Raw genomic sequence first — 26,450 nt, forward strand, 5'->3', positions numbered from 1 at the left:
AAGAAGAGACACGCACACAAAACTAAAAAGGTCCGTTTTCTTCTTCAGAGTAGTAAACAACTATAAACACTCACGGAAAGGAAGGCCAATGACTTTTGGATGGAAATAGCCATCCATTGGGTCAGCAAAACCAGCTGGAGACTGTAAAGGACCAATGTTGAATGCAACAGGAGATGACGATGTCGGCTGCAAGACATGATCATTTTAAATATTTACATTGTTTCCTCGTATGAAGCCATGACAGCTATTTTATAACTTAGTGCGGGTTGGATATATGGTTGATGATTTGTTAGTAATTTAAACAACACACATGCAGATAAGCACCGTAATGTAACTTATCATTCTGACTTGTGATTCTGCAAATCACGGCACTCTGAGTCAAACTTCTGCTTCATAACACTCGCAGTCATATCAGCCACAAGCAATGACATTAATATATATATATATATATATATATATAGACAGACTTGGCATTTAATATGGAATTTTTTTTTTTTCTTGACTTGGGTTTACTTTCTTAACACAGTATATCAATCTGGTGAGTTTCTTTTACACTTTGGTGATTTATTTGTTAAAAGAACCATGTCACTGATTGTCTGTCGCAGCAAGAAGTCAACAACAGGATTATATCACAGGTGGCGTGGCAAAATGTACGGACACGTGCATTTGATGATTGGCTTCACAGTCGGGTATACAAGGGTTGTTGCGTTCTGTATTAGTGGATAACAACTGCTGCACGTCTCCAAAAGTTATTGCCGCTTCCTCTGGAGATGGTCCGTTAACTCGACAATGCTGTTTGTCATGGAGTGGTGGCTTTACGAAATTACGGCATGAAACAGCGTGCTATTGCTCGGCAGTATGGCATCACTCAAGGTCAGGTGTCAAAGATCCTGAAACGAAATGCTCAGAGGGGTGTCCCTACTCCAATACCAAGGCCAGGACGTCCCCGCAGAACCACAAGGAGGGATGATCACCAGCTGCACCGGTTAGTCCGCAATGGCCGTACCAAGTCAGCTAATCGGCTTAGGGCTGAGTGGCAGCAACTGACAAATGTGCCTATGTCCAGAAGGCTAGTCAACCAACGACTGGTTCAAGCAGGCTATCGGGCCAGGCGTCCCCTGAGAAAGCCACGCCTGACCAGACAACACCACCAGCACCGAGTGCAGTGGGCCAGAGAGCACCGTCAATGGCAGCCAGGACACTGGAATCACGTGATCTTCAGTGACGAGTCTAGATTTCTGGTCTATCGTCAAGATGGCCGCGTCCGAATGCGCAGACAAGTGCATGAAGCCCACAACAAAATTGTATAGTGCCAAGAGTCCAAGCTGGAGGTGGTGGGGTGACCGTTTGGGCTGCTTTTCATGCAGGGGGCAAAACTGACCTGGTTGTTCTGAATGTAAACCTGAACCAGTTTAAGTACAGGGCCATTCTGGAAGAAACATTGCTTCCATTTGCTCGTGCAGCCTTTCGAGGAAACTTTGTCTTCCAAGATGACAATGCACGGCCTCATCGTGCTCGCATGATCCAACAATTTCTTGCTGACCATGGTGTAGAGCATATGGAGTGGCCTGCCATGTCCCCGGATATGAATCAGATAGAGAACTTGTGGGCAGAATTAACGCGTCAAATCGACCACTTGGACCAGCAGCCGACCTCTGTGCGTGAATTGCAGCAGGCTATTGTCACTGCATGGCAAGCGATTCCTGTCCAAACCTTGGCAAATCTCGTGAACAGCATGCCTCAACGTGTGCGTGTTCTCCTGAATGCTCGTGGGGGTTACACGAAGTACAGAACTGTAATCTTACTGTCCGTAATCCCAGTCGTAATTTATCTTTTGTTTTTGTTAAAAAAAATTTTGGCTAATGTGCAAAATAAAGAGATACTTCTGGAAAACGTACAGAAGTTTAACACAGTACTGTCCATGAATTGAGTTCGATATCAGTTTACATCACTTTCAAGGATCAATTTATTTGTTTCGAAATGTCAAATGTGGTTTTTGTTTCTTTTAAAGGTCACATTAACAAAATCTCGAATAATTTCAACATAATTCCAATGAACTTTTGGTTCTAAGACATCTTGAAAAGTAAGTTCACCCCCACAAAATAAATATTCCATATTAAATGCCAAGTCTGTATATATGGCTATTTCCACAATAAATGGTCATTTTGACGGACCCTACTTTGAAGTGTATTCTTGACTGGATATGTTGGTCGAAGAATGTGAGCTAAATTCTGTTTGAGAGCACATGTAATAAAGTTATAATGGAAATAAAATCATCGCCGAGTAGTGCCTCGTTTCATTTGTGTGGGAGTGTAAATACTAATGAATAAAATGTTACTAATTCGTAAGTGTGTTGTCCGTCAAATTGTTACGTGGGTAATATCATGTCATTCCCAAATCGGTAAGCATGGTGAGCACCGCTGCACAATCCATTGAAACACGGTTTCTTAGCAGACCTCGCTTACCCACTACCAGCATCACAAAACAATCGCTAGTTCCATGGGAATCTCGGCACTACGATCTGTCCAATGTGTTACATGGGTAAGCAATTACGTGAGTAATGTTCCTGAGTTTTATTGATGGCCTAAATTAAAATGGGAAGTGGTAAAAACATCCAAAAACATTGCTCTCGTTTCATACCAGTCCTCTTCAACCACGATAAATATGCTGCATTTCCAAATTCACTACATGTCATAAAAAAAATCCCTACCCATACTACGAAAAGAGACGGTTTCCATCCTCACCGCATCGGTAATCTCGCCACGTAACGGACGACGGAACAGGCGATTTACAAAGTAGGCCTTATTTGACACTTGTGAACGGAAGGTATAAGCACCCCTGCATATTTTGTTGCAAGCATAAAATGTGCACATCTTCCGACTATTTTCCGACTATAGTGTGAAAAATAACCTGGGAAGTGTCTAATTAAGGGCTCCGGGACTCATTGGTGGGAGCAGGGATAAATAAAACAGGAGAGTAAGTCGTACCTGCATCTTTCTAAGAGGGAGCAATGAGATTCTGAGACTTTTGACATGTGAGCTGCGGTCCATTAGCTCAACAGCATTGGTCATGTCCTCCTGGCTCCTCACAGGCACCAACAGCTAAGTAACAAACAAACAAAACAAACTCATAACCAGAGACTTCAATTAGAATTGTATGCCAGAGAAGAAACAAACACTGAGCAGTGACGTACGTCATTTGTAGAGTAGAACATTTCCATCGGCTGCCCAAATGCCACCTCAGCCTTGTAGAGGACATCATCAAACTTCACAGGTCTCTTGAACTGCAGGATTCTGACGTCGGATATGAGAAATGCTTGTGTGAGTGATGAAGTATTTACAACATTGGTTCCAAGGAAATTGAGTCACTCGAGGTAATAAAGAGGAAACAAGTCAACAAACCTTTTCTCTCCATTATACTCGAACTTCACCCTTACGTCAACCTAAGAATACACAAACAAATAGGAGTTGTAAGAATAATAGACAACATGTGTACCCTGTTTACAGTACAATTCCAAAAACTTAGACATTCTACCAGGCATACAGTACAGCATGCAACCAAAGTGACCAAAATGAGTGGTTATATGGAGGTGGGAAAGAATGGAAAATGAAAACCATCATATGGCAAACCAAGAATATATATATATATTATAGGTACGACAGTTTCACCTCGCACCATCTGTTGCCAACTCAGTGAAAGGGGGTTCTGTGGTATGAGACCCAGGAGGACCCCATTGCTGAGAAAGCCCGAATGGAGTTTCCCAAAACACACCTGAATAAGCCAAAATACTTCTGGGAGAATGTACTGTGGACAGATGAGACCAAATTAGAGTTTTTTTTCGTAAAGCACATCATCTCTATGTTTACAGAAAATAAAATGAAACCTTCAACGAAAAGAACACCTTCCCTACAGTCAAACATGGAGGAGGTTTAGTGATGTTTTGGGGTTACTGTGCTGCCTCTGGCACTGGGTGCATTGAATGTGTGCATGGCATCATTAAATCAGGAGATTACCAAGGCATTTCGGAGCACAATGTTCAACCCAGTGTCAGAAAGCTCGATCTCCATCAAAGATCTTGGGTCTTGCAGCAGGACAATGACCCCAAACACACTTCAAAAAGCACCCAGGAATGGTTCAAGACAAAACGCTGGACTGTTCTGAAGTGGCCAGCAATGAGTCCAGATCTAAATCCCATTGAACACATGTGGGGAGATCTGAAAACAGCAGTTGGGAGAAGGCACCCTTCACCTCTGGGAGAACTGGAGCAGTTTGCACAAGAAGAGTGGGCCAAACTGCCAGTAGAGAGGTGTAGGAAGCTCATTCATGGCTATAAGAAGCACTTGACTGTAGTTATTTTGTCCAAAGGCGGTGTGCTACCAAATATTAAATCTAGGGTGTCAATAATTCTGACAATGCCATTTCCTTTTATTTTCTGATTTAAAAGGATATATGAAGTTCTGAATCAAAAACAAGGTTTCTATAATATTAACAGAAAAATAAAGAATTGTGGAGACCAAACTCAGGTCAATTTCAACGTATTTTTCGAGAAAATTTTGAGTTATTTGAGTGCAAAGGTACCAATATTTTTGGCCACGACTGTATAATATACGACTTCCCCCCCGCCCCCCCCCCTTTGCTGCTATAACAGCCTCCACTCTTCTGGGAAGGCTTTCCGCTAGATGTTGGAACATTGCTGGGGATTTGCTTCCATTCAGTCACAAGAGCATTAGTAAGGTCGCGCACTGATGTTGGGCGATTAGGCCTGGCTCGCAGTTGGCGTTCCAATTCATCCCAAAGGTGTTCGATGGGGTTGAGGTCAGGGCTCTGTGCAGGCCAGTCAAGTTCTTCCACACCAATCTCGACAAACCATTTCTGTATGGACCTCGCTTTGTGCATGGGGACATTGTCATGCTGAAACAGGAAAGGGCCTTCCCCAAACTGTTTTTTTTTTTTTTTTTTTTTTTTTTGTATACAAGATCGAGGCTCGTGAAAGAGCTAACATTAATCACACAATAAGACAAACCGACACACAAAACAAAAAAAACAAGGGGAGCGGCAGACAAGATGGGGAGAGAGGGGGAAGGACACAAAAGAGAGGGGGAAGAGGGGGAAGGACACAAACACAACATTTGAGAGCAGGGACATCGGGAGGACTTGGGGGGGGGGGGAGGTGGGAGAGGATTAAAACATATGAACACTGCAAGGACTCTGGGGTGAATTACCGGGGGTAGAAAAGATCAAGGTTTTCGATGGGGGACGATAAGAGATGGTGGTGAACAGCTGTTTTAAAGACCTGGAGGGAGGAGTGGGATTGAAGGGAGTGGGGGAGTTTGTTCCAGAGGCGGGAGAAAAGGGGAATGAAAGAGTGAAGGTGAGCAGAGAGCCTAGACTTTGGCAGTTTAACCATAAGAGGGTTGCAGGCAGATCTTGTGCGACCTGAAGGAATATTGGGGGGACAGAGCACAGAGAGAGCTGGGGGAGCAAGGCCGGAGAGGAGTCGGTAGAAGACAGAAAGACCACCAACCTGCCTGCGGTGAGTGAGTGAAAGGCCCTCGGCGTTGACTACATCGCAGGAGATTCCAATGATTCTGAAAGCTTTGGCCTCAACAGCGTGAAGCCGAGCAAGGTGTGAGGCAGGAGCACCAGCCCAGAGGGGGGAACAGTATTCCATTGAGCTGCGGATGAAAGCCTTGTATGTGGTGAGGAGCTCAGGTGTGCCAAGGAAGGACTTCGCACGACGGAGGATGCCCAGTCGGCGACTGGCTTTGGAGGCCAGCTTGGAAATGTGGTTTTCCCAAGAAAGATCATGGCAGATAGTGAGACCCAAAAGCTTGAGCGACAGAACTTCTTGGAGAGGATTGTTGAGAAAGTAGATGGGAGGGTTGTCCAGTCGGTCCTTTCGGAGAGACATTGTAAGAGTGTGAGATTTGTCAGGATTGAAAGACATGTTCCACTTGTTTGACCAGTCTGTGATTTTGTCCAGGTCTACAGAGAGTGAGGAGGCTGCAGACTGCCGATCTGAGGGATGAGGAATGGAGCGACAGAGAGTAGAGTCGTCAGCAAAGAGATAGAGAGGATTTTCAAGAGAGTCAGAGAGATCATTGATGAAGACCAGAAAAAGCACAGGGCCCAGAACACTACCTTGGGGAACTCCAGCCTGAACAGGAAGAGGAGATGAGAGAAACCCATTTAGGGCCACACATTGACTACGACCAGAGAGGAAGTCCGCCAGCCATGCGTGGAGATTTCCATGGATACCAAAGGAGGAGAGTTTGGAGAGCAGAGCAGGGTGCCAGACCGTATTGAAGGCACGTGAAATGTCAAGGGAGACAGCTCTAATTTCCTGTTTGGCGTTGAGGACCTCCATCCATTGTTGAGAAAGCAGAAGCAGCATGTCCAGAGTAGAGTGACCAGGTCTGAAACCAAATTGATGATCAGAGATCAAGCCATTGGAGAAGAGGAAAGATTTAATATCTGAAGCAATGATGGATTCCATGACTTTGCTGATAATTGGGAGAAGGCTGATTGGTCTGTAGTTGCTGGGATCTGTTTTTGCACCTTTTTTGTGCAAAGCGGTGATGTTGGCTGATTTCCAAGCAGATGGCAGATGACCTTGAGCAAAAGAGAGGGTGAAGAGAACAGAAAGAGGGAGTGAAAGAGCAGAAGAACATGATTTTAGGACCCGTGGGCTGATGCCGTCAGGACCAGTTGCAGAATCAGAGTCGAGGGTTGACAGAAACTTTTCCACCTTGTCAGGAGGAAAGGACACAGAGTCCAGGAGCAGCTGGGTACGACTGGGTACGGTGGGTACAGAGAGGGATGGGTTTGGGACACAAGATTTAGAGGCAAACACAGAGTTGAGGCATTCAGCTTTTTCACGTGCGGAGTCAGCCATTAAGCCGTTTGAGGTGAGGGAGGGGATGGAGGGGGAACAAACACCAGAAACAGATTTGACCAGACGCCACCAGGATTTGGAAGAGGGAGACAGATAAGAGAGTTCGGTCTTGAGAATGGTGAGATATTGTTTCCTGGCTCTCCTGAGGGTGGACACACACTTGTTTCGGGCTTTGTGAAAGGAAATGAGATTTCCTTCCGTTGGATTTGCTTTCCAGGAGACGAAAGCAAGTTGTTTCAGGGCAACAGCCTCACCACAAGATTCAGTGTACCATGGACGGGAAGAAGGGTATGACAACTGAAGACGAGATGGTATAAATCTGTGCATGAGAGAGAGCAATTTACTTTGAAAGAATTCCCAGGATGAGTTGATGTCAGAGGCGGTAGAGATGGGAGACCAGTCCAGATGATTGATGGCTGCTTGAAGCCACAAAGTTGGAAGCACACAATCATCTAGAATGTCATTGTATGCTGTAGCGTTAATATTTCCCTTCACTGGAACTAAAGGGTCTAGCCCGAACCATGAAAAACAGCCCCAGACCATTATTCCTCCTCCACCAAACTTTACAGTTGGCACTATGCATTCGGGCAGGTAGCGTTCTCCTGGCACCGCCAAATCCAGATTCTTCCGTCGGACTGCCATATGGTGAAGTGTGATTCATCACTCCAAAGAACGCATTTCCATTGCTCCACAGTCCAATGGCGGCGAGCTTTACACCACTCCAGCCGACGCTTGGCATTGTGCATGGTGATCTTAGGCTTGTGTGGCTGCATTGTGCATGTGGCTGCATTGTGTATGAAATGGAAACCCATTTCATGAAGAAATTCATGAACAGTTGTGCTTGTCCTAGCTCTTTACACTGGCCCATCCCTCAGCGTCCTTGTTGAGAGTACTCCCACGTCTTTATCTGCCATGGTCATAAAGATGAAATCTTCTGGTAGCTTACTTGACCCTATTCCACCACCTCCACTAAAATCATGTTTATCTGCCATTTCCCCTACAGTCACCAATATAGTCATTAAATCACTTAGAACTGGAGTAGTGCCATCTCCCTAAAACTTGCATTGCAGCAATTACCCCCCTTCTTAAAAAACAATCTTGACCATGATGTCCTCTCCAATTATAGATAAGCCCATCTCTAATCTACCTTTTTATCTGAAATTTTAGAAAAGGTGGTAGCCTCTCAGTTTCAGTCTCATCTGGATTTCATCCAGCTTTATGAGGCATTCAGTCTAGTTTTAGACCTGCACACAACACAGTACAGAAACTGCTCTAGTAATGGTGGTCAATGACCTTCTCGTGGTTGCAGATTCTGGTTTCCCAGGCCTTCTCATTTTTCTCGATCTGAGTGTGGCTTTTGACACTGTGGATCATTAAATCCTACTGCAGCGACACAGTAGCGCTCCCAGCAATGATGCAATCAGCAGACCCAGGCTGCATACAAAATAATAATCTATCTATAATTCCAGTAATCTCTGTACGTCTGTACGTTTGTACGTCTGTTTGTTTGTCTGTGACCGCTGTTTCTCGACAACCACGGGTCCGATATACTTTTAACTTGCCAGGTATATTGCTGGGGACCCGAGGATGTGCCTTTTCAAGGTTTCATATTAATCGGACAATTACTTACCGAGCTATGTCCAAAAAACGATTCAACCAATCAGAGAGCAGCGAACGATCGCGTGTGCCGAACGTGGAGGACACACTCTGCCTCGGATGGCACATTTGAGAGCGTATTCATTTATTTCACGTTTGCAAACTATGTTGGCGTTAAACTATGTTTTAAAACTAATAAAACCGAATTTGCGATTCATTCGCTTTCCTGCGCGTTTGTGCACGCGATGGCGATTTCTTTACCAAACTCCGGAAGCCGTTCGCTTTGGACCAAACCATTGCATGTAAATAGAGGGGGGGGGATTGTCACCGTACTCGCAAGCCGTTCGCTTTGGACCAAACCATTTCATGTAAATAGAGGGGGGGGATATAATTTTAGATATAGATATAGTACGGGCAATGCCCTAGTAATAATAATAATAATAATAATAATAATAATAGAGCATTGGTGCTGCCAAAGCAGTTTCTTAGCATGGGTTATGCTGGATGGTTTGCCATTGCCTTCAAAACAGTCAGTTAGGGCAAGAATTTGGAACTTCACCAGAGTGCTGGCAATAATTTGCCCACTCTTCAGGAAAGACACCGTGGTATCTTTAATGACCACAAACAACGAGCGCGGCTTAACGTCCACCCGATGGACGGTTCACAGGATCATAAATCACCCTGCATGCGAAACACCAGGGTGACAGTTTATAGCTGGGTAGAGATTCCAATCCAGGCTGGACAGCTCAGACGAGTGTGCACATCTCTCGGCTATGCTGCCAGTCCAATGTTTTGCCATATGGTACTGAAAATCATTGACTTTCCAACATCATCTGTTGATGTTTTTTTTTTGCCCTTTCACAAGCTTCGTCGCTCTTTTCCCTGTTAAATGCTGGCAGCTCTGAGATAACAGACCACATCAAGGGAATGCCAATAAAATTAATAACAGGGAGAACACAATGGAATCACTTGCACTAAAAATGGCATTCACCTTCTCCGGACTTGAAGCAGTGAGTCTGTCAAGTGGCTTAGCCCAGTGAACGTCAGACATAGATGAGGAACGTGATCGATTTGATCGTTGCAGATCCATCAGGTCTTTCATAATGGAATTCAATGCCTGTTGTTTGTCTGCAGAAAGATCAGAATACCACAAACAAAAACATCACTGCAAGCAGAGCATATCAATCCCTCACCAGAGAGTATAATTCATTTGGTAGTGTGTTTGCCTAGTTCTTCACACACGGTCATGTTAGTACTTGAGTTTATTGGGAAGTACCAGGTTAGGTCCTCAATTATCTTATGAAGACACTGAACATCACACCCTATGAGTCTTGGGGTCATCAAATATGGACAGAGGAGGGAATGGAGGGCTAAGTTGGAAATATTAACATTGAGAAAAGGAAGAGAACTGGAGTAAAGGTTTCAGAAATCTGATTAAGAAAAATAAAATAAAGGGAGGATAACAGAATGTCAAGGAAGTTAGGGTTGAGGGAAATAAATATGGGAACAGATATAAATATGGGAATGGCAGGGGGGATGTATAGAGTATAATGTTGGGGGGAACGGGGAGGGAGTTGATAATTAAATCTGATAATTTTGTATACCGTACATGAAAGAATAGATTAAGAACGACAAGTGACAATAATTTACCAAAGCAGGATAAACAGTAGGGTGCCAATGGGGAGACCAAGGACCTGACAGAAGCAAACAGCAGAGGATGATTGAAAGGAAGCGGGAATTACTGTGGAAGAAGAACAAGTTCATCTAACCCGGGTGGTGAGATGTGGTTCAGACCTCATGCTGAATAGCAGCAGGAAGAAGAAAAAAGAAGAAGCAATTTTTGCATATGTAATAAATATCCTGGAAATCATTAATCATCTGTAAATTATCATTACCTGGAAAAAAAAAAATCGATGATTAGATACCTTCATTGTAACAACATCGAAAAAGAAACTTCCACAGCAATAGAGCTGTGAAAGGTGCTGGAAGAAACTCCAGAAACACTTCAAGGGACTCTAGAAATATTTGCTGGCGTTCCTCGAAGGTTGCTTCATATAAAGGGAACAAGTGTTGGCAGTTCCTAAAAGAAGCAAAATGTGTCTTTTGCTCAACGCGTTCATTTTTCTGTTTCTATGTTATTATATTTTATTATTTTTCTTCTTCTTCATCTTCACTGCAGTGCTTGTTTTAAAGAAAGGAAAACATTCGTTTATTTAAAAGCCTGAATAACAAAAAAAAGAAAAAAAAAAAGATAAAATATCAGAGAAGCAAAACATACACGTCATGTGTGGATAATATTTCTGCCAATAACAAGTGCTGACCCCAGCACATTCCAACAGAAAGGATATTTGCCGGAATGACCTTTTTGCAGTTTAAATAAAATAAAATAAAAACTTGCAGACTGAAACAGCTGCGGTGCTTAAAAAAAAACCAAAGCAAGTGCTTCCCAGATCCAAATACTGTAATGAACCGAGTGCTTTCACTTATAAAGCAAAGTGAGCCAGGCCTGCTGCAGAAACTTGTTGAACATTCGGCCAGACGTGGCAACAGGGCTAGCGTGAAGAAAGACACGGGGTGTCCTACAGTGCATGATGGTTAAAATACCCCAATAAATCCTTCAACATGTATTCCAACTGTTCCTGGTGCTCAAGCTTTCCCCTTCGCCCTCAACCGCCAAAAAATGAAAAAATTATAAAAATTGAAACACCTCAAAACATCTTCCCGAGCTGCAGCTGCTGTTGCAGAAAACACTGTTAAATCGCACTTGAAGTGCAACTTTCTTTCTGCAGAAAGAGCAGCAAATTTGCGCGATAAAAAGGTCCGATTAGATAACTGCAAACACCACGATGAGATGATCTTATTATGCAAACACTTACCCATGATCAGACATGGAACTCAATGTGTTGCAGTGGTATTCTGCTCTCTCACTTACTGCTAACGGATCTTCGTTTTTAGAACCGATCACAGACAAGTGGAGAAATGTACTTCAAGAGTTCATGCTTACGATACAATTATAATCGTTTACAAGACATATCCAAAATGCACAAATCATAACAAACTGACTTATTCGTCTTCTTTCTTTGGCGGCCACTGTTATTTCCACATTCTTGTGGGTTTGGCCAGGGGATGTTTTTGCCCAAAGACTTCCAGGAACTGGCTGTCCAGGCCTGACCTTCGACTAAGTAGTTAGCGCAGGAATCCAGGGGGCCCGGCGATGGTTCTTTTTCGTGAAGGGCACCATAGGATCTTTAACGTCCACCAACTTATGCTGGCAGAGATGGGACGCCCAGTTTAACGTCCATCCAAGGGATGGCACACACTGATGAATCACACTGCCTGTGAAACACTGGGATGCCAGTTTATAGCTGGGCCGGGATTCAAACCCAGGCTGCACGGCTTAGAGGCGAGTGTGCGTACCTCTAGCTCAGTCATCCTGCCAGCCCCATGGCTTAACAAACCAAATGCAGAGGAAATTATTTCGTTACGTTTCAAATTTTTAAATAAATAAATTAATGTGACTTGGCACTTTAGTCTCTAAATCATCAGCTTCTGGAACCACAACAACAACAACATGCATTTTAAGGCCATTTCCCCTGCAAGAGCGGGGGTTAACCAGCTTCTGGAACCGAATGCAAATAAAAACAAGCAGCATCTGTTAAATTCACAAGTATAAATGAAACTATGTATTGAAAAATGAAGCGAATACAGTACCTCGTGTTATTTTGTGAGATGTGGAAATTCCTATATCAATGAGCTGGGGACATCTACTTATAAGATATGCAAAATGGTCGAATTTTCAAATGACAAATCCTCTCTATACCCCAACTCCCTCCCCACCTCCATCCCCATTTTCTCCCCGAATGTACTCTGCACATACCAGAAACATAACTCAGCCCATGCCACAAAAACAAGTCTATAGCCATTTAAAAAGCATAGCAAATCTCATTTAGCCTGAACATTCCGCAAACTATTTTTGTTTCCCTATGTTGCAACGACTTTTAACCACATCTCAAACTTCTCAGAGGTATTGATCAACCATTGGAATTTTTGTTAAGAATCCAAACAATAGCCCCCTCCACCCTCACCAAAGATCTCCTCCAGAAAAAAAACCCAAGCAGCCAATTGCAGTACTGCATTTACAGTATCATTCTTTGCCAAGTATTTGCCTCATTTCTGCTCTTGCCCCTGCTGACCCCTCTTAAATATTTGTCCCTCAGGAGCCCAATTGGGCCATACTCGCTCAGCTAACAACCCCTAGCTTGTTATCCTCCCCAAATCAAAGCTAACTGCTCTCCTTCACTCTAATGTCTCCGGTCTCCTGACTGTTGAATTTCCTCCCCGAGTCTGGCCAATCATGTTCATCTTTCCCCTCCTTGAAAATGGCCATCTCAATGCATCCCCTATTCACATTTCTAATATTTTGCATCCTCGCAAACTCTCCTCTCTTTTTTATCTTTTCCCAAATGTATGCATGCTCTTCGTCTACTTTGTCCATTCTGTTTTGTCGTCTTATCTCTACGTCCTTATGTATTTCTGGTGCTTGGCTATTCGTTCTTTCCCCATTTTTCCTTCCTTACTTTCATGCCAACTCCCTTTGCTCCACCGCTACGTCGACGTCATGCCTATCATTCAGCTCTTCCCCGATCCTCAACCGCTACAGTAACACAAACATAAAAACAACAAAACGGTGCGTGTTTGTTATTCTAAATGAGTATGCTACATGTACCTCACATGTGATTTTGGATTCAATGACCTGGAAACTGGAAGTTTAAGTCCGTGTTGGACTTAACATGAATGTCTATGTGACCCTCCTAACCAACATGTTCATCTTCTATGGTTCTTGTATCATCATGTATGAATAGAACACATTTCAGTAGGGCAGAGAAAAGACACAGTGGTAACAATGTTTGATTCTGGCTGACTCTGATTTGATTCTGGCTCTGGGGGTTTTGATTCTGGCTCTGGGGGGGTTTGATTCTGGCTCTGGGGGGTCTGATTCTGGCTCTGGGGGGTCTGATTCTGGCTCTGGGGGGTCTGATTCTGGCTCTGGGGAGGTTTGATTCTGGCTCTGGAGGGGTTTGATTCTGGCTCTGGGGGGGTCTGATTCTGGCTCTGGGGGGGTTTTGATTCTGGCTCTGGAGGGGTTTGATTCTGGCTCTGGGGGGGTCTGATTCTGGCTCTGGGGGGGGGGATCTGATTCTGGCTCTGGGGGGGGGGGGGGTTTGATTCTGGCTCTGGGGGGGTTTGATTCTGGCTCTGGGGGGGTTTGATTCTGGCTCTGGGGGGTCTGATTCTGGCTCTGGGGGGTCTGATTCTGGCTCTGGGGAGGTTTGATTCTGGCTCTGGGGGGGTCTGATTCTGGCTCTGGGGGGGTTTTGATTCTGGCTCTGGAGGGGTTTGATTCTGGCTCTGGGGGGGTCTGATTCTGGCTCTGGGGGGGGGATCTGATTCTGGCTCTGGGGGGGTTTGATTCTGGCTCTGGGGGGGGTTGATTCTGGCTCTGGGGGGGTTTGATTCTGGCTCTGGGGGGGTTTGATTCTGGCTCTGGGGGGGTTTGATTCTGGCTCTGGGGGCGTTTGATTCTGGCTCTGGGGGCGTTTGATTCTGGCTCTGGGGGCGTTTGATTCTGGCTCTGGGGGCGTTTGATTCTGGCTCTGGGGGCGTTTGATTCTGGCTCTGGGGGCGTTTGATTCTGGCTCTGGGGGCGTTTGATTCTGGCTCTGGGGGCGTTTGATTCTGGCTCTGGGGGCGTTTGATTCTGGCTCTGGGGGCGTTTGATTCTGGCTCTGGGGGCGTTTGATTCTGGCTCTGGGGGCGTTTGATTCTGGCTCTGGGGGCGTTTGATTCTGGCTCTGGGGGCGTTTGATTCTGGCTCTGGGGGCGTTTGATTCTGGCTCTGGGGGCGTTTGATTCTGGCTCTGGGGGCGTTTGATTCTGGCTCTGGGGTCGTTTGATTCTGGCTCTGGGGGCGTTTGATTCTGGCTCTGGGGGCGTTTGATTCTGGCTCTGGGGGCGTTTGATTCTGGCTCTGGGGGCGTTTGATTCTGGCTCTGGGGGCGTTTGATTCTGGCTCTGGGGGCGTTTGATTCTGGCTCTGGGGGCGTTTGATTCTGGCTCTGGGGGCGTTTGATTCTGGCTCTGGGGGCGTTTGATTCTGGCTCTGGGGGCGTTTGATTCTGGCTCTGGGGGCGTTTGATTCTGGCTCTGGGGGCGTTTGATTCTGGCTCTGGGGGCGTTTGATTCTGGCTCTGGGGGAGTTTGATTCTGGCTCTGGGGGAGTTTGATTCTGGCTCTGGGGGCGTTTGATTCTGGCTCTGGGGGCGTTTGATTCTGGCTCTGGGGGCGTTTGATTCTGGCTCTGGGGGCGTTTGATTCTGGCTCTGGGGGCGTTTGATTCTGGCTCTGGGGGCGTTTGATTCTGGCTCTGGGGGCGTTTGATTCTGGCTCTGGGGGCGTTTGATTCTGGCTCTGGGGGCGTTTGATTCTGGCTCTGGGGGCGTTTGATTCTGGCTCTGGGGGCGTTTGATTCTGGCTCTGGGGGCGTTTGATTCTGGCTCTGGGGGCGTTTGATTCTGGCTCTGGGGGCGTTTGATTCTGGCTCTGGGGGCGTTTGATTCTGGCTCTGGGGGCGTTTGATTCTGGCTCTGGGGGCGTTTGATTCTGGCTCTGGGGGCGTTTGATTCTGGCTCTGGGGGCGTTTGATTCTGGCTCTGGGGGCGTTTGATTCTGGCTCTGGGGGCGTTTGATTCTGGCTCTGGGGGCGTTTGATTCTGGCTCTGGGGGAGTTTGATTCTGGCTCTGGGGGAGTTTGATTCTGGCTCTGGGGGCGTTTGATTCTGGCTCTGGGGGCGTTTGATTCTGGCTCTGGGGGGGTTTGATTCTGGCTCTGGGGGGGTTTGATTCTGGCTCTGGGGGGGTTTGATTCTGGCTCTGGGGGGGTTTGATTCTGGCTCTGGGGGGGTTTGATTCTTGCTCTGGGGGGGTTTGATTCTGGCTCTGGGGGGGTTTGATTCTGGCTCTGGGGGGGTTTGATTCTGGCTCTGGGGGGGGGTTGATTCTGGCTCTGGGGGGGTTTGATTCTGGCTCTGGGGGGGTTTGATTCTGGCTCTGGGGGGGGGGGGTGATTCTGGCTCTGGGGGGGGGTTGATTCTGGCTCTGGGGGGGTGGGGGGTTTGATTCTGGCTTTGGGGGGTTTGAATGTTTGATCTGGCTGATTCTGGCTGAAGCTGCTGACGATTTAGACTTTGGAGTAACAATGTTTGATTTGCTCTGTATTCCCGCCCCTCCCCCTACCCCCCTCCCCCCTCAATCCCATCACCGATTGCTTTTTTCCAGCCTTTCCCACTTCTTGGATCCATACCCGACATCTATACAAACATTATTACCCTCGCCAGAGGATAATGCATTTGGGCCCAATTGTTGGATTGTTTATCTGTCCACACACAATGTGTCGCTAGTATTACACGTTATCGTTTCTTTCAACCGAATACCTCTGTAAAGTATGTACGAGGGTCATTAGGAAAGTAATGCCTCGTATATTTGGGAAGTTTGTAGTTCAAACCCCGGCAAAGTCATACCAAAGAATTTTATAAAGGTACGTGCTGCTTCCTTGCTTTAAGCTCAGCATTTAATTTGATAGAGCAAGGGACAAAACGCTGGGAAGGCGATGGCAAACCAACAAGTATAACCCTTCCCAAGAAACTACTTCGGCGGCACCAACTCCTTGCAAAGAATACGGTACATCAGAATCAAAATCAATCAAGAATGTGAGTACGTCTACAAAGTACTTACTATTGGAATACGAGGAGGATACAATTTCAAACTGATGGGTCACAAGAAGGTTGTTGCATTAAGGAGCAAGTGGTCTTTTAAATGTAGCATCGAGAGGGCCGTTTCATGTGCTTTCCTCTGATGTGGAAAGAAATGAAAAAAAAGAAAAGAAAAAAAAAAGAAGGTGATTCTGCTTAAATGGATCTTTGAATATCAAGGGGAATTCTCTATACTATGTTGTAACAACAACACCATGCCCATCTTTTGATCATATAGCTTTAAAATACTGTATAATCTCATTAATATTTCCTTTGTCTTTCATTATTCTTACGCTGTTCTTTGTATAGTCTTTCCTATGTGTTCCAACGTGGTCAAAAACAATGTTGTAGGTGCAAAATGCATACAGCACTTTCTCTCCCACGAGTCCAGGTTCCTTTAAGTCTTTTCCTGAAAGGTTTTCCGATCTTCTATGAGAAGCTTATCTTGCACTTCAAACATGATTCCTCTCATCCAGATGAAGTCTTGCCAGATTGTAAAAGTCGAGGATTAGAATGTAACTAGTGCAGGGTACCCCGCCTGATGGGTTCATAGATGTCTCACCTCAAATTACCAATTTTTTGGGGGGTAGAAACGAGAACTCAACGTAAAGTGATTATGTGGACCATGACACGTGGTACATGTTTACCTTATAAACAATAGCAGTCCACTCAGAAGAAGGATCGTTGATGATTAAAATTGGCAAATACACTACCCTTTCATGTCGGATCGTTTTGTAAATGCTGTCAAGCACAGCTTAAATATTTTGCCGTCAACGTGACACCTAAAATGTAAGTGTCTGTGAAGGTTAATGTGGCCCAATTACCTCCACAAAAATGCGTGAGAACGCCCCAACTCGGTATTAAAGCACAAGATAAGATATGTCATCAGCCTGGTGTTGACTTGACGGTTAAGGTGGCTGGCTTGAGATCCTATGGTCCTGAGTTTGAGCCCCTGCCATGCTGTTGAAATAACACCAGGTGGGTTGCCTCAGCCTGTCATCCTTCTGAGGTCAGCAAAATGAATGCCAGATTATTGGTAGGGGGTGCGGTAAAGGGGGTCATTGCATCAGCGGCGCCTCCACAAAATGATGCAGCTAAGCAGCCATTAGCTGCATACGTACCACCACCAGATATGTCATGCATAGCATGATGCTTGCGAAATCTATATAAACAATAGTTGCCATGGAAACAGCAATTTAGTAATTTGGAGAATTTGACCTATCAAGTGTTTTACATGATAGAATGTTGCGCACAACGAATTTAGCTGATACATTTTATAATTGCAGCCTGGTGTTGGCTTAGCGGTTAGGGTGCTGGCTTGGGATCCTATGGTCCTGAGTTCGAATCCCGGTCCATCACTGAATTAACGCCAGGGGGGTTGACTCAGCCTGTCATCATTCCGAGGTCGGCAAATTGAGTACCAGCTTGCTGGGATGAATGATCCCGGTGTGTACCCCGGTTTAGAATAGGTACACCGTATCCCTGCGGATAATGCGACTAAGAGTTGGCGTCAGGAAGGACATCCGGCCATAAAAACATTGCCTCAAACAGGGAACCATGATTGTCATGGGGCCCGCAAGGCTAACCCCTGCTGTAGCGGGGAAAATGGCCTTAAAACAATCATTCATATTTTATAATTGCAGCCGAATATGTGTTCTACATGTTTTTTTTATGGCATTGATCTTAAAATTTGACTAGTTTTGACCAGATTTTATACACATATACTACACATGCATACAAATATGCTGTGCCAGTTTCAATCTGACAACTTGAAAAATTAACTGAAGCTTGGCAATAATAAAATCACAAAATGTTACTACCTAGGCATAATTTGCTAGGCCTTGACAGCCGTCCTCACCTACTCAGAGCATACAAAGCATTTATGTGCAGCTTAACAACATTGCATCAGCGGCGTATAAAAGATATATGGAAATGCTGTTGAATACAGAGAATGAATGGGATGGCAACATAAAGAGTAAACCAGTTTTAGGACCGGCAGAGAAGATAACTGAGAAGGAAGTTGAGGAAGCGATAAAAGCAATGAAGGGTAGAAAAGCGGGAGGGCCGACGGGAGTTGTGGGAGATATGTTGAAGGCAGCAGGAAGTTGGGGTGTGAAGAGAATGACAGAGATCTGTAATCTGGTGGTGAAAGAAGGCCGCATTCCAGTGGTTTGGGAACTGAGTACCCTCGTCCCTCTATACAAGGGGAAAGGTGACCCTCTGGAGTGTGGCTCGTACCGAGCGATAAAGTTATTGGAGCATGGAATGAAGGTATTGGAAAGGGTGTTGGAGAGGAGGATAAGGAAGAAAGTGAAGATCGACGAAATGCAGTTTGGATTCATGCCAGGAAGAGGAACGACAGACGCGCTTTTCATTGTGAGGCAGTTGCAGGAGAAGTACATGGAGAAGAGGAAGAAGTTGTTTCTTGGGTTTGTTGATCTGGAGAAAGCATTCGATCTGGTTCCATTCCACGCAAAGTATTATGGGCATTGAGGAAGTTAGGAGTGGAGGAATGGTTGATCAGAGTAGTGATGGCAATGTACAAAAGAGCGCGCACAGCTGTAAGAACGAAGGACGGGATCAGTGGTGAGTTTGAGGTGAAGGTGGGTGTGCATCAGGGGTCGGTACTAAGTCCACTACTATTTGTAGCTGTGATGGAGGTGCTGGCTCAGAACGTAAAGGAGGGTTTACCATGGGAGTTGTTGTATGCAGATGATCTGGTGTTGATTGCGGAAAGTATGGATGGACTGAAGGAAAAGATGAACACGTGGAAGGAATGTATGGAGACAAAAGGTCTGAAGGTGAATATCGGAAAGACGAAGGTGATGGCAAGTGGTAAAGCATGTGGTGAGGTGGAAAGAACTGGGAAGTGGCCCTGTGCTGTGTGTAGGAAGGGTGTCGGAGTGAACTCCATTCAGTGTACAATGTGCGCTGAGTGGGTTCATCAAAAATGTAGTGGTCTGAGAGGGTCATTAACCAGTGTGGCAGCTACATTCAAATGTAAGGTGTGCACAGAGGGAGCTGCAGATGGAGGAAATGTTGAGTTGGATCTTGGAGACGGCGTGAAGCTGGAAGGTGTGAAAACATTTTGCTACCTCGGAGACATGCTGAATGGAGAAGGTGGATCAGACTCGGCAACGGTTGCTCGAGTGAGATGTGCATGGAAGAAGTTTCGGGAATTGAGTGGCGTGCTGATGATGAGGGGAGTGTCGTTGAAGCTGAAGGGAAAGGTGTATGCTGCATGTGTGAGAAGTGTTATGATTTATGGGAGCGAGACATGGGTAATGAACGTAGAGCAGCAACGAAGGTTGGAAAGGGTGGAAATGCGAATGGTTCGACGGATGTGCGGAGTATCGTTGAGAGAGAGGAAGACAAATGATGAATTGCGAAAGATGATGGGAATAGAGCCTGTGATTGATGCTGTGAAGAGGAACAGGTTGAGATGGTTTGGTCATGTGTTGAGGAAGGATGAAAGTGACTGGTTGAGAAGAGTGATGGAAATGAATGTAGAAGGAAGTAGAAGACGGGGAAGACCGAGAAAGACTTGGCTAAAGATGGTGGAAGAAGAAATGCGGGCAAGGGGGTTAACAAGGAGAGATGCAGAAAATAGGGCAAAATGGAGAAGATTGTCATGGGGACCGCAAGGCTAACCGCCGCTCTAGCAGGGAAAATCGCCTTTAAAATGCATGTTGTTGTTGTTGTTGTTGTTAACAACAGATTGCTCTCCTTTTTCAAAGCAGGCTGTCTTGTATCCCACCTTGCACTGTTTATTCTGGTGGGAGACTAAATATTTTGGTGTCATTGGCACATAAAGCAGCCAAAGTACAGTCTTCTATTCTGCAGAGAGGTTGGAAGCCTCTTGGTTTTATACTTGTATAATGCCTTTTGATCTCTATGCACAGAAGTTTCTGGCGATCCCCAAGCCCAACATATTGCATGTGTTAAAGAGCTATCTACAGATTAGTCATGTTCACTATGTTTTTTCGTTCAAAATTTTTTGAGATTAGCAAAACTACACATTTTTGGAATATTCAGAGGATGAGGAATGCAAAAATTAATGTTTACATTTGCGTAGACACCTTTGCAAAAATGACCCTCAGGACAGTGATGAAGATCTGTAAAAGCATCTTCCTGAACGGTATAGACCTCGTAGATCCTGTGTATAGGACTTACAGTTCAATCTGACGGCAGATAGTTATAGTTCAAAAGCATAATGCTGACCTGACGGCATCAGCCCACGGGTCCTAAAATCATGTTCTTCCGCTCTTTCACTCCCTCTCTCTGTTCTCTTCACCCTCTCTTTTGCTCAAGGTCATCTTCCATCTGCTTGGAAATCTGCCAACATCACCGCTTTGCACAAAAAAGGTGCAAAAACAGATCCCAGCAACTACAGACCAATCAGCCTTCTCCCAATTATCAGCAAAGTCATGGAATCCATCATTGCTTCAGATATGAAATCTTTCCTCTTCTCCAATGGCTTGATCTCTAATCATCAATTTGGTTTCAGACCTGGACACTCCACTCTGGACATGCTGCTTCTGCTTTCTCAACAATGGATGGAGGTCCTCAATGGCAAACAGGAAATTAGAGCAGTCTCCCTTGACATATCACGTGCCTTCGATACGGTCTGGCACCCCGCTCTGCTCACCAAACTCTCCTCTTTTGGTATCCATGGAAATCTCCACGCATGGCTGGCGGACTTCCTCTCTAGTTGTAGTCAACGTGTGGCCCTGAATGGGTTTCTCTCATCTCCTCTTCCTGTTCAGGCTGGAGTTCCCCAAGGCAGTGTTCTGGGCCCTGTGCTTTTTCTGGTCTTCATCAATGATCTCTCTGACTCTCTTGAAAATCCTCTCTATCTCTTTGCTGATGACTCTACTCTCTGTCGCTCCATTCTTCATCCCTCAGATCGGCAATCTGCAGCCTCCTCACTCTCTGCAGACCTTGACAAAATCACAGACGGCAAACAAGTGGAACATGTCTTTCAATCCTGACAAATCTCACACTCTTACGATGTCTCTCCGAAAAGACAGACTGGACAACCCTCCCATCCACTTTCTGAATAATCCTCTCCAAGAAGTTCTGTCACTCAAGCTTTTGGGTCTCACTATCTGCCATGATCTTTCCTGGGAAAACCACATTTCAAATCTGGCCTCCAAAGCCAGTCGCCGACTGGGCATCCTCCGTCGTGCGAAGTCCTTCCTTGGCACACCTGAGCTCCTCACCACATACAAGGCTTTCATCCGCAGCTCAATGGAATACTGCTCTCCCCTCTGGGCTGGTGCTCCTGCCTCACACCTAGCTCGCCTTCACGCTGTTGAAACCAAAGCATTCAGAATCATTGGAATCTCCCGCGATGAAGCTAACTCCAAGGGCCTCTCACTCACTCACCGCAGGCAGGTTGGTGGTCTTTCCGTCTTCTACCCACTCCTCTCTGGCCTTGTCCCCCCAGCTCTCTCTGGGCTCTGTCCCGCAAATATTCCTACAGGTCGCACAAGATCTGCCTGCAACCCTCTTACGGTTAAACTGCCAAAATCAAGACTCTCTGCTCACCTTCACTCCTTCATTCCTCTTTTCTCCCGCCTCTGGAACAAACTCCCTCACTCTCTTCAATCCCACTCCACCCTCCAAGTCTTTAAAACAGCTGTTCACCACCATCTCTTATCTTCCCCCATCCAAAACCTTGATCTTTTCTGCCCCCGCTAATTTCACCCCAATTCCACTTTTTTGAAATACCAACTTCTGTCCAGGAAGTCCTTGGTGTCCTTGTGTTTTATACTTCTCCCTCCCCCCTACCCCTTCCCATGCCTCCTCCCCCCGGGCCCTCTCCCTTCCACACATCTCCCTGCTCTCGGATGTTGTATTTGTGTGCTTCCCCTTCTCTCCCCATCTTGTCTTCCGCTCCCTCTTTTTGGGTATTTTGTTTGTCTGGTTGATTTGTTTGTGAAGTAAATGTTAGCTCTTTCACGAGCCTCGATTCAGTATACAAAAAATAAAAATAAAAATCTGATACTACCTATAACTTCCTATAACAACCTATAACTTCAAAGGACTTGCAATATCATGTATTATGTAATACAGTTATATCACAAATATAAAGACAATGGTTTTCAATTACCTTTGTTTGTTGCTTTTCTATAATCCTGAGCACTATTTTGAGGCCTTTATTGGATTCCTTGACCCAGAAAACATAGGATTAGCATATTTAATCAAGTTTCGAGGTTGACTAGAAGCCGAGATGGCGCAAAATATGTATTTTATGGTGGCCATTTTGAAAATCCAAAATGGCGGCCATGCAGGTGTCTGTGCAAATGCCAACATTGATTTTCGGATTCTCCATGCTCTGATGATTCCACAAATGTACAGGTTTGCTAATCTCCCAAAATTTTGAACGAAATTATATTTGTTAACATAGTGAACCTGACTCTTCATCACTGTCCTGAGTGTCATTTTTGCAAAGGTCTCTATGCAAATGCAAACATAAATTTTTGGATTCCTCATGCTCTGAATATTCCAAAAATGTATAGTTTTGCTAATCTCCAAAAATTTTGAACGAAATTATATTTGTTACCATAGTGAACCTGACGATATATATATATATATATATATATATATATATATATATATATATATATATATATATATATATATATATATATATATATATATATATATATATATATATACAGTATGCACGTTGCCCGATTGCATCTGATCAGGGTAAATGTTGTAACTACAACACGTACAATGCTGAATGATACCTCATTTGCTCTTGGGAGCAGACAGCGCATGAGGAGGTTTAAAATCATTGTTATTCATGCAATCTCGAGCTATATTAATTTTGTTGCACACGTGGTGTATATGCTCAGAGTTGCTGGTTTGCACATATACAGGAAGTTAAAAAAATTCAGTCTGTCAATATCTAACTATATATCGAACGATATAAAACCGAAAAACACGGTTGGTGAAGCAGTGTCCATTTAGCTATGTGACTATATGTCTATTAATTATGTACGTCTATTAATTACGTACTATTGGAATGTACCTTTCAACCCTTTAGACCAAAGATCGTAGAGCGGAGCAAGATAGCCCACTCGTGCGAAACAGTGAAGTATCCAATGGACGCGCTCGGCGGCCATTTTAGCAGGCAGGCAGAGTGAGCTTGCGCTCGCCATCCATCATCTCGCAGATTATCTTATCCATCGCCATCTTATCATATCATATCTTATCCATCATCTCGCCATCCATCGCAGTTTTATCCATCTCCCAGTGAGTTATGACCATCATCATTTTGTATAGTACAGCCCATAAATCCATAAACATGGATTTCACTCTACCAGCATCCCTTTAACCCTTTGAGGTACATATACATGTACTAATATATCCAGTGTAAATGCTTGGAAGGAGTGATTCATGTCTCATAATGCTTGCTAGGACAACTTCTTTCATACTCTGTGATCTGTATGATTTGAACGAGAGCCTACATTTATCTATATTTGATCTACATGCAAATATATGGATATTAAAGTTCTTGTTTAATGAAGATCATTAATCTGATTTAATAATGGTTTCATGATATTTGCATGTAATCTATATTATAATAGCCGTAGATGATTCTGTCTGTCTGTTGGGCGTCTGTCCGGGGTGTGGCTTACTCGGTTTGCAGAGTAGCTCCACCCATTCTGGGAGAAGCTTCGCTTCATATAAACAAATATCCACCATTTTATTAACTCGCATAGCTTTGAGGCCTGTTTTGTAGGCCCGTGGTGTCTTGCTCTCTCCCAGTTTTATTTCAAATCAAATTCGATATATCATTTCATTTTTCGCAGTCGCTAACATAGTTTTAGACTCGGTTGAAAAAAAACGGGAAGAAAATCCGATGAAAGTTGCCGTTTATAGAACGAAATAAATTCTCAAAGGCCTGTAACTTCAAAGGCATTGAGTCTCTCTCACGCCTTTATCTCCAATCTAACTCACCATCTGATTTCATTTTTATCGATGGTTTTGGACTCGGTGTCAGCAACGCGGGAAAATGCAGAGATATATTTTTAAAAATACACCATATCACCGCCCACCGCCCAACCGCCAACAACCACCCAATATGTATCATACACCGCCCAACATGTATCATACACCGCCCAACATGTATCATACACCGCCCAACATGACAGACGGCAACATGTCGACATTATCGCTTTTTCTTTAAACTGAGTGAACCGAGCCGAACCGAATAAACCGAGTGAATTCACCATTTACTTTTGATGACAGTCGTCACAAAACGACATATATTTCTTCGTTTTTATTTCATTCAACATTATTAGCCGGAAGTAAAATATTGTTCAGGAAATTACCGAGAGATATTTCTTCGTTTCTTTATTTATTAGTTATTTGCGCATACACTTTAAATAGGTTTATTTGAAATCTTTAATTTTCACAATGTAATATATTTGTCATTTGATGATGACGAGACACTTCCTCTTGACTCGTGACAATTCATGCGTTGCGTGGAAACTTCCATTTCCAAAATGAATGACACAGTCGATGAAGAACGACTCGGTGTCACCAACGCGGGAAAATGCAGAGATATATTTTTAAAAATACACCATATCACCACCCACCGCCCAACCGCCAACAAGTATCATACACCGCCCAACATGTATCATACACCGCCCAACATGTATCATACACCGCCCAACATGACAGATGGCAACATGTCGACATTATCGCTTTTTCTTTAAACCGAGTGAACCGAGCCGAACCAAATAAACCGAGTGAATTCACCGTTTACTTTTGATGACAGTCGTCACAAAACGACATATATTTCTTCGTTTTTATTTCATTCAACATTATTAGCCAGAAGTAAAATATGGTTCAGGAAATTACCGAGAGATATTTCTTTGTTTCTTTATTTATTAGTTATTTGTGCATACACTTTAAATAGGTTTATTTGAAATCTTTAATTTTCACAATGTAATATATTGGTCATTTGATGATGACGAGACACTTCCTCTTGACTCGTGACAATTCATGCGTTGCGTGGAAACTTCCATTTCCAAAATGAATGACACAGTCGATGAAGAACGCAGACTTGAACAGGATGCAGCAAGAAAACGAATGAGAAGGGCGAACGAGTCCGTCGTCGAACGTCAATGCAGACTTGAACAGGATGCAGCAAGAAAACGAATGAGACGGGAGAACGAGGCCGTCGACGAACGTCAATGCAGACTTGAACAGGTTGCAGCAAGAAAACGAATGAGACAGGAGAACGAGACAGTTGAGGAACGTGAACACAGACTCGCACAGGATGCTGCTGCAACAACGATGAGGAGGGAGAACGAGACAGTTGAGGAACGTGAACACAGACTCGCACAGGATGCTGCTGCAACAACGATGAGGAGGGAGAACGAGACCCTCGACGAACGTGAACACAGACTCGCACAGGATGCTGCTGCAACAACGATGAGGAGGGAGAACGAGACAGTCGAGGAACATGAACACAGACTCGCACAGGATGCTGCTGCAACAACGATGAGGTGTGAGAATGAGACCGTCGATGAACGCCAACACAGACTCGCACGGCATGCTGAGCAACAAAGACGTTGGAGTGCTCAGCAAACATATACAACTGCAGCCATAATGAATCCGGCCGAAGTATCCGATAATATTGTTCAAGAGCATAATTGCGGTCCAATGACGTCACCATGTGTGTACTGTTCTGCACACCATTTCACAAATGAATCAACAGGACAAGGGGATGGATTTACACTGTGTTGTTCCAAGGGAAAAGTTAAATTGCCTCCACTATTTGCCGTACCTGCTCGACTGCAACAACTTTATCAGGGTGACGATGGAAAATGTCGCAACTTCCGAGACAATATCCGGAATTACAATTCGGCATTAGCTTTTGCATCAATGGGTGCTCAGATCTCATCTCCTCCAGGAAATGGACCGTACTGTTTCAAAATCCATGGTCAAATTTACCATCGCTGTGGTCCATTACATCCATCACATGTACATGAACAGGCACAATTTGCACAATTATTTATTTTGGATACAGCTCAAGCTACAAAGGAACGTATGAATCGACCTGAGAATCACAGATGTTTGCAAGAATTGATGGCAGAACTGCACAACATACTATCTGACGTTAATCC

The 26,450-nt window shown here is 44.7% G+C and overlaps 1 protein-coding gene across 1 annotated transcript in view; it reads right to left on the bottom strand.

The window, feature by feature from the left end:
* Positions 1 to 26,450, bottom strand: part of LOC137434451 (mitogen-activated protein kinase kinase kinase 2) — a 151,720-nt gene that overhangs the window by 88,506 nt on the left and 36,764 nt on the right. Inside the window, exons 2-6 of the mRNA XM_068127456.2 lie at positions 9,483 to 9,619; positions 3,402 to 3,442; positions 3,194 to 3,293; positions 2,988 to 3,101; positions 75 to 186 (exon numbers count right to left, since the gene is read on the bottom strand). Of these exons, the coding sequence (XP_067983557.1) occupies positions 75 to 186; positions 2,988 to 3,101; positions 3,194 to 3,293; positions 3,402 to 3,442; positions 9,483 to 9,619 (504 nt within the window). The remainder of the gene's footprint in view (positions 1 to 74; positions 187 to 2,987; positions 3,102 to 3,193; positions 3,294 to 3,401; positions 3,443 to 9,482; positions 9,620 to 26,450) is intronic.

Source organism: Myxine glutinosa, chromosome 10 (assembly GCF_964187855.1).
Source record: "Myxine glutinosa chromosome 10, kmMyxGlut1.1, whole genome shotgun sequence".
NCBI classification, from domain to species: domain Eukaryota; kingdom Metazoa; phylum Chordata; class Myxini; order Myxiniformes; family Myxinidae; genus Myxine; species Myxine glutinosa.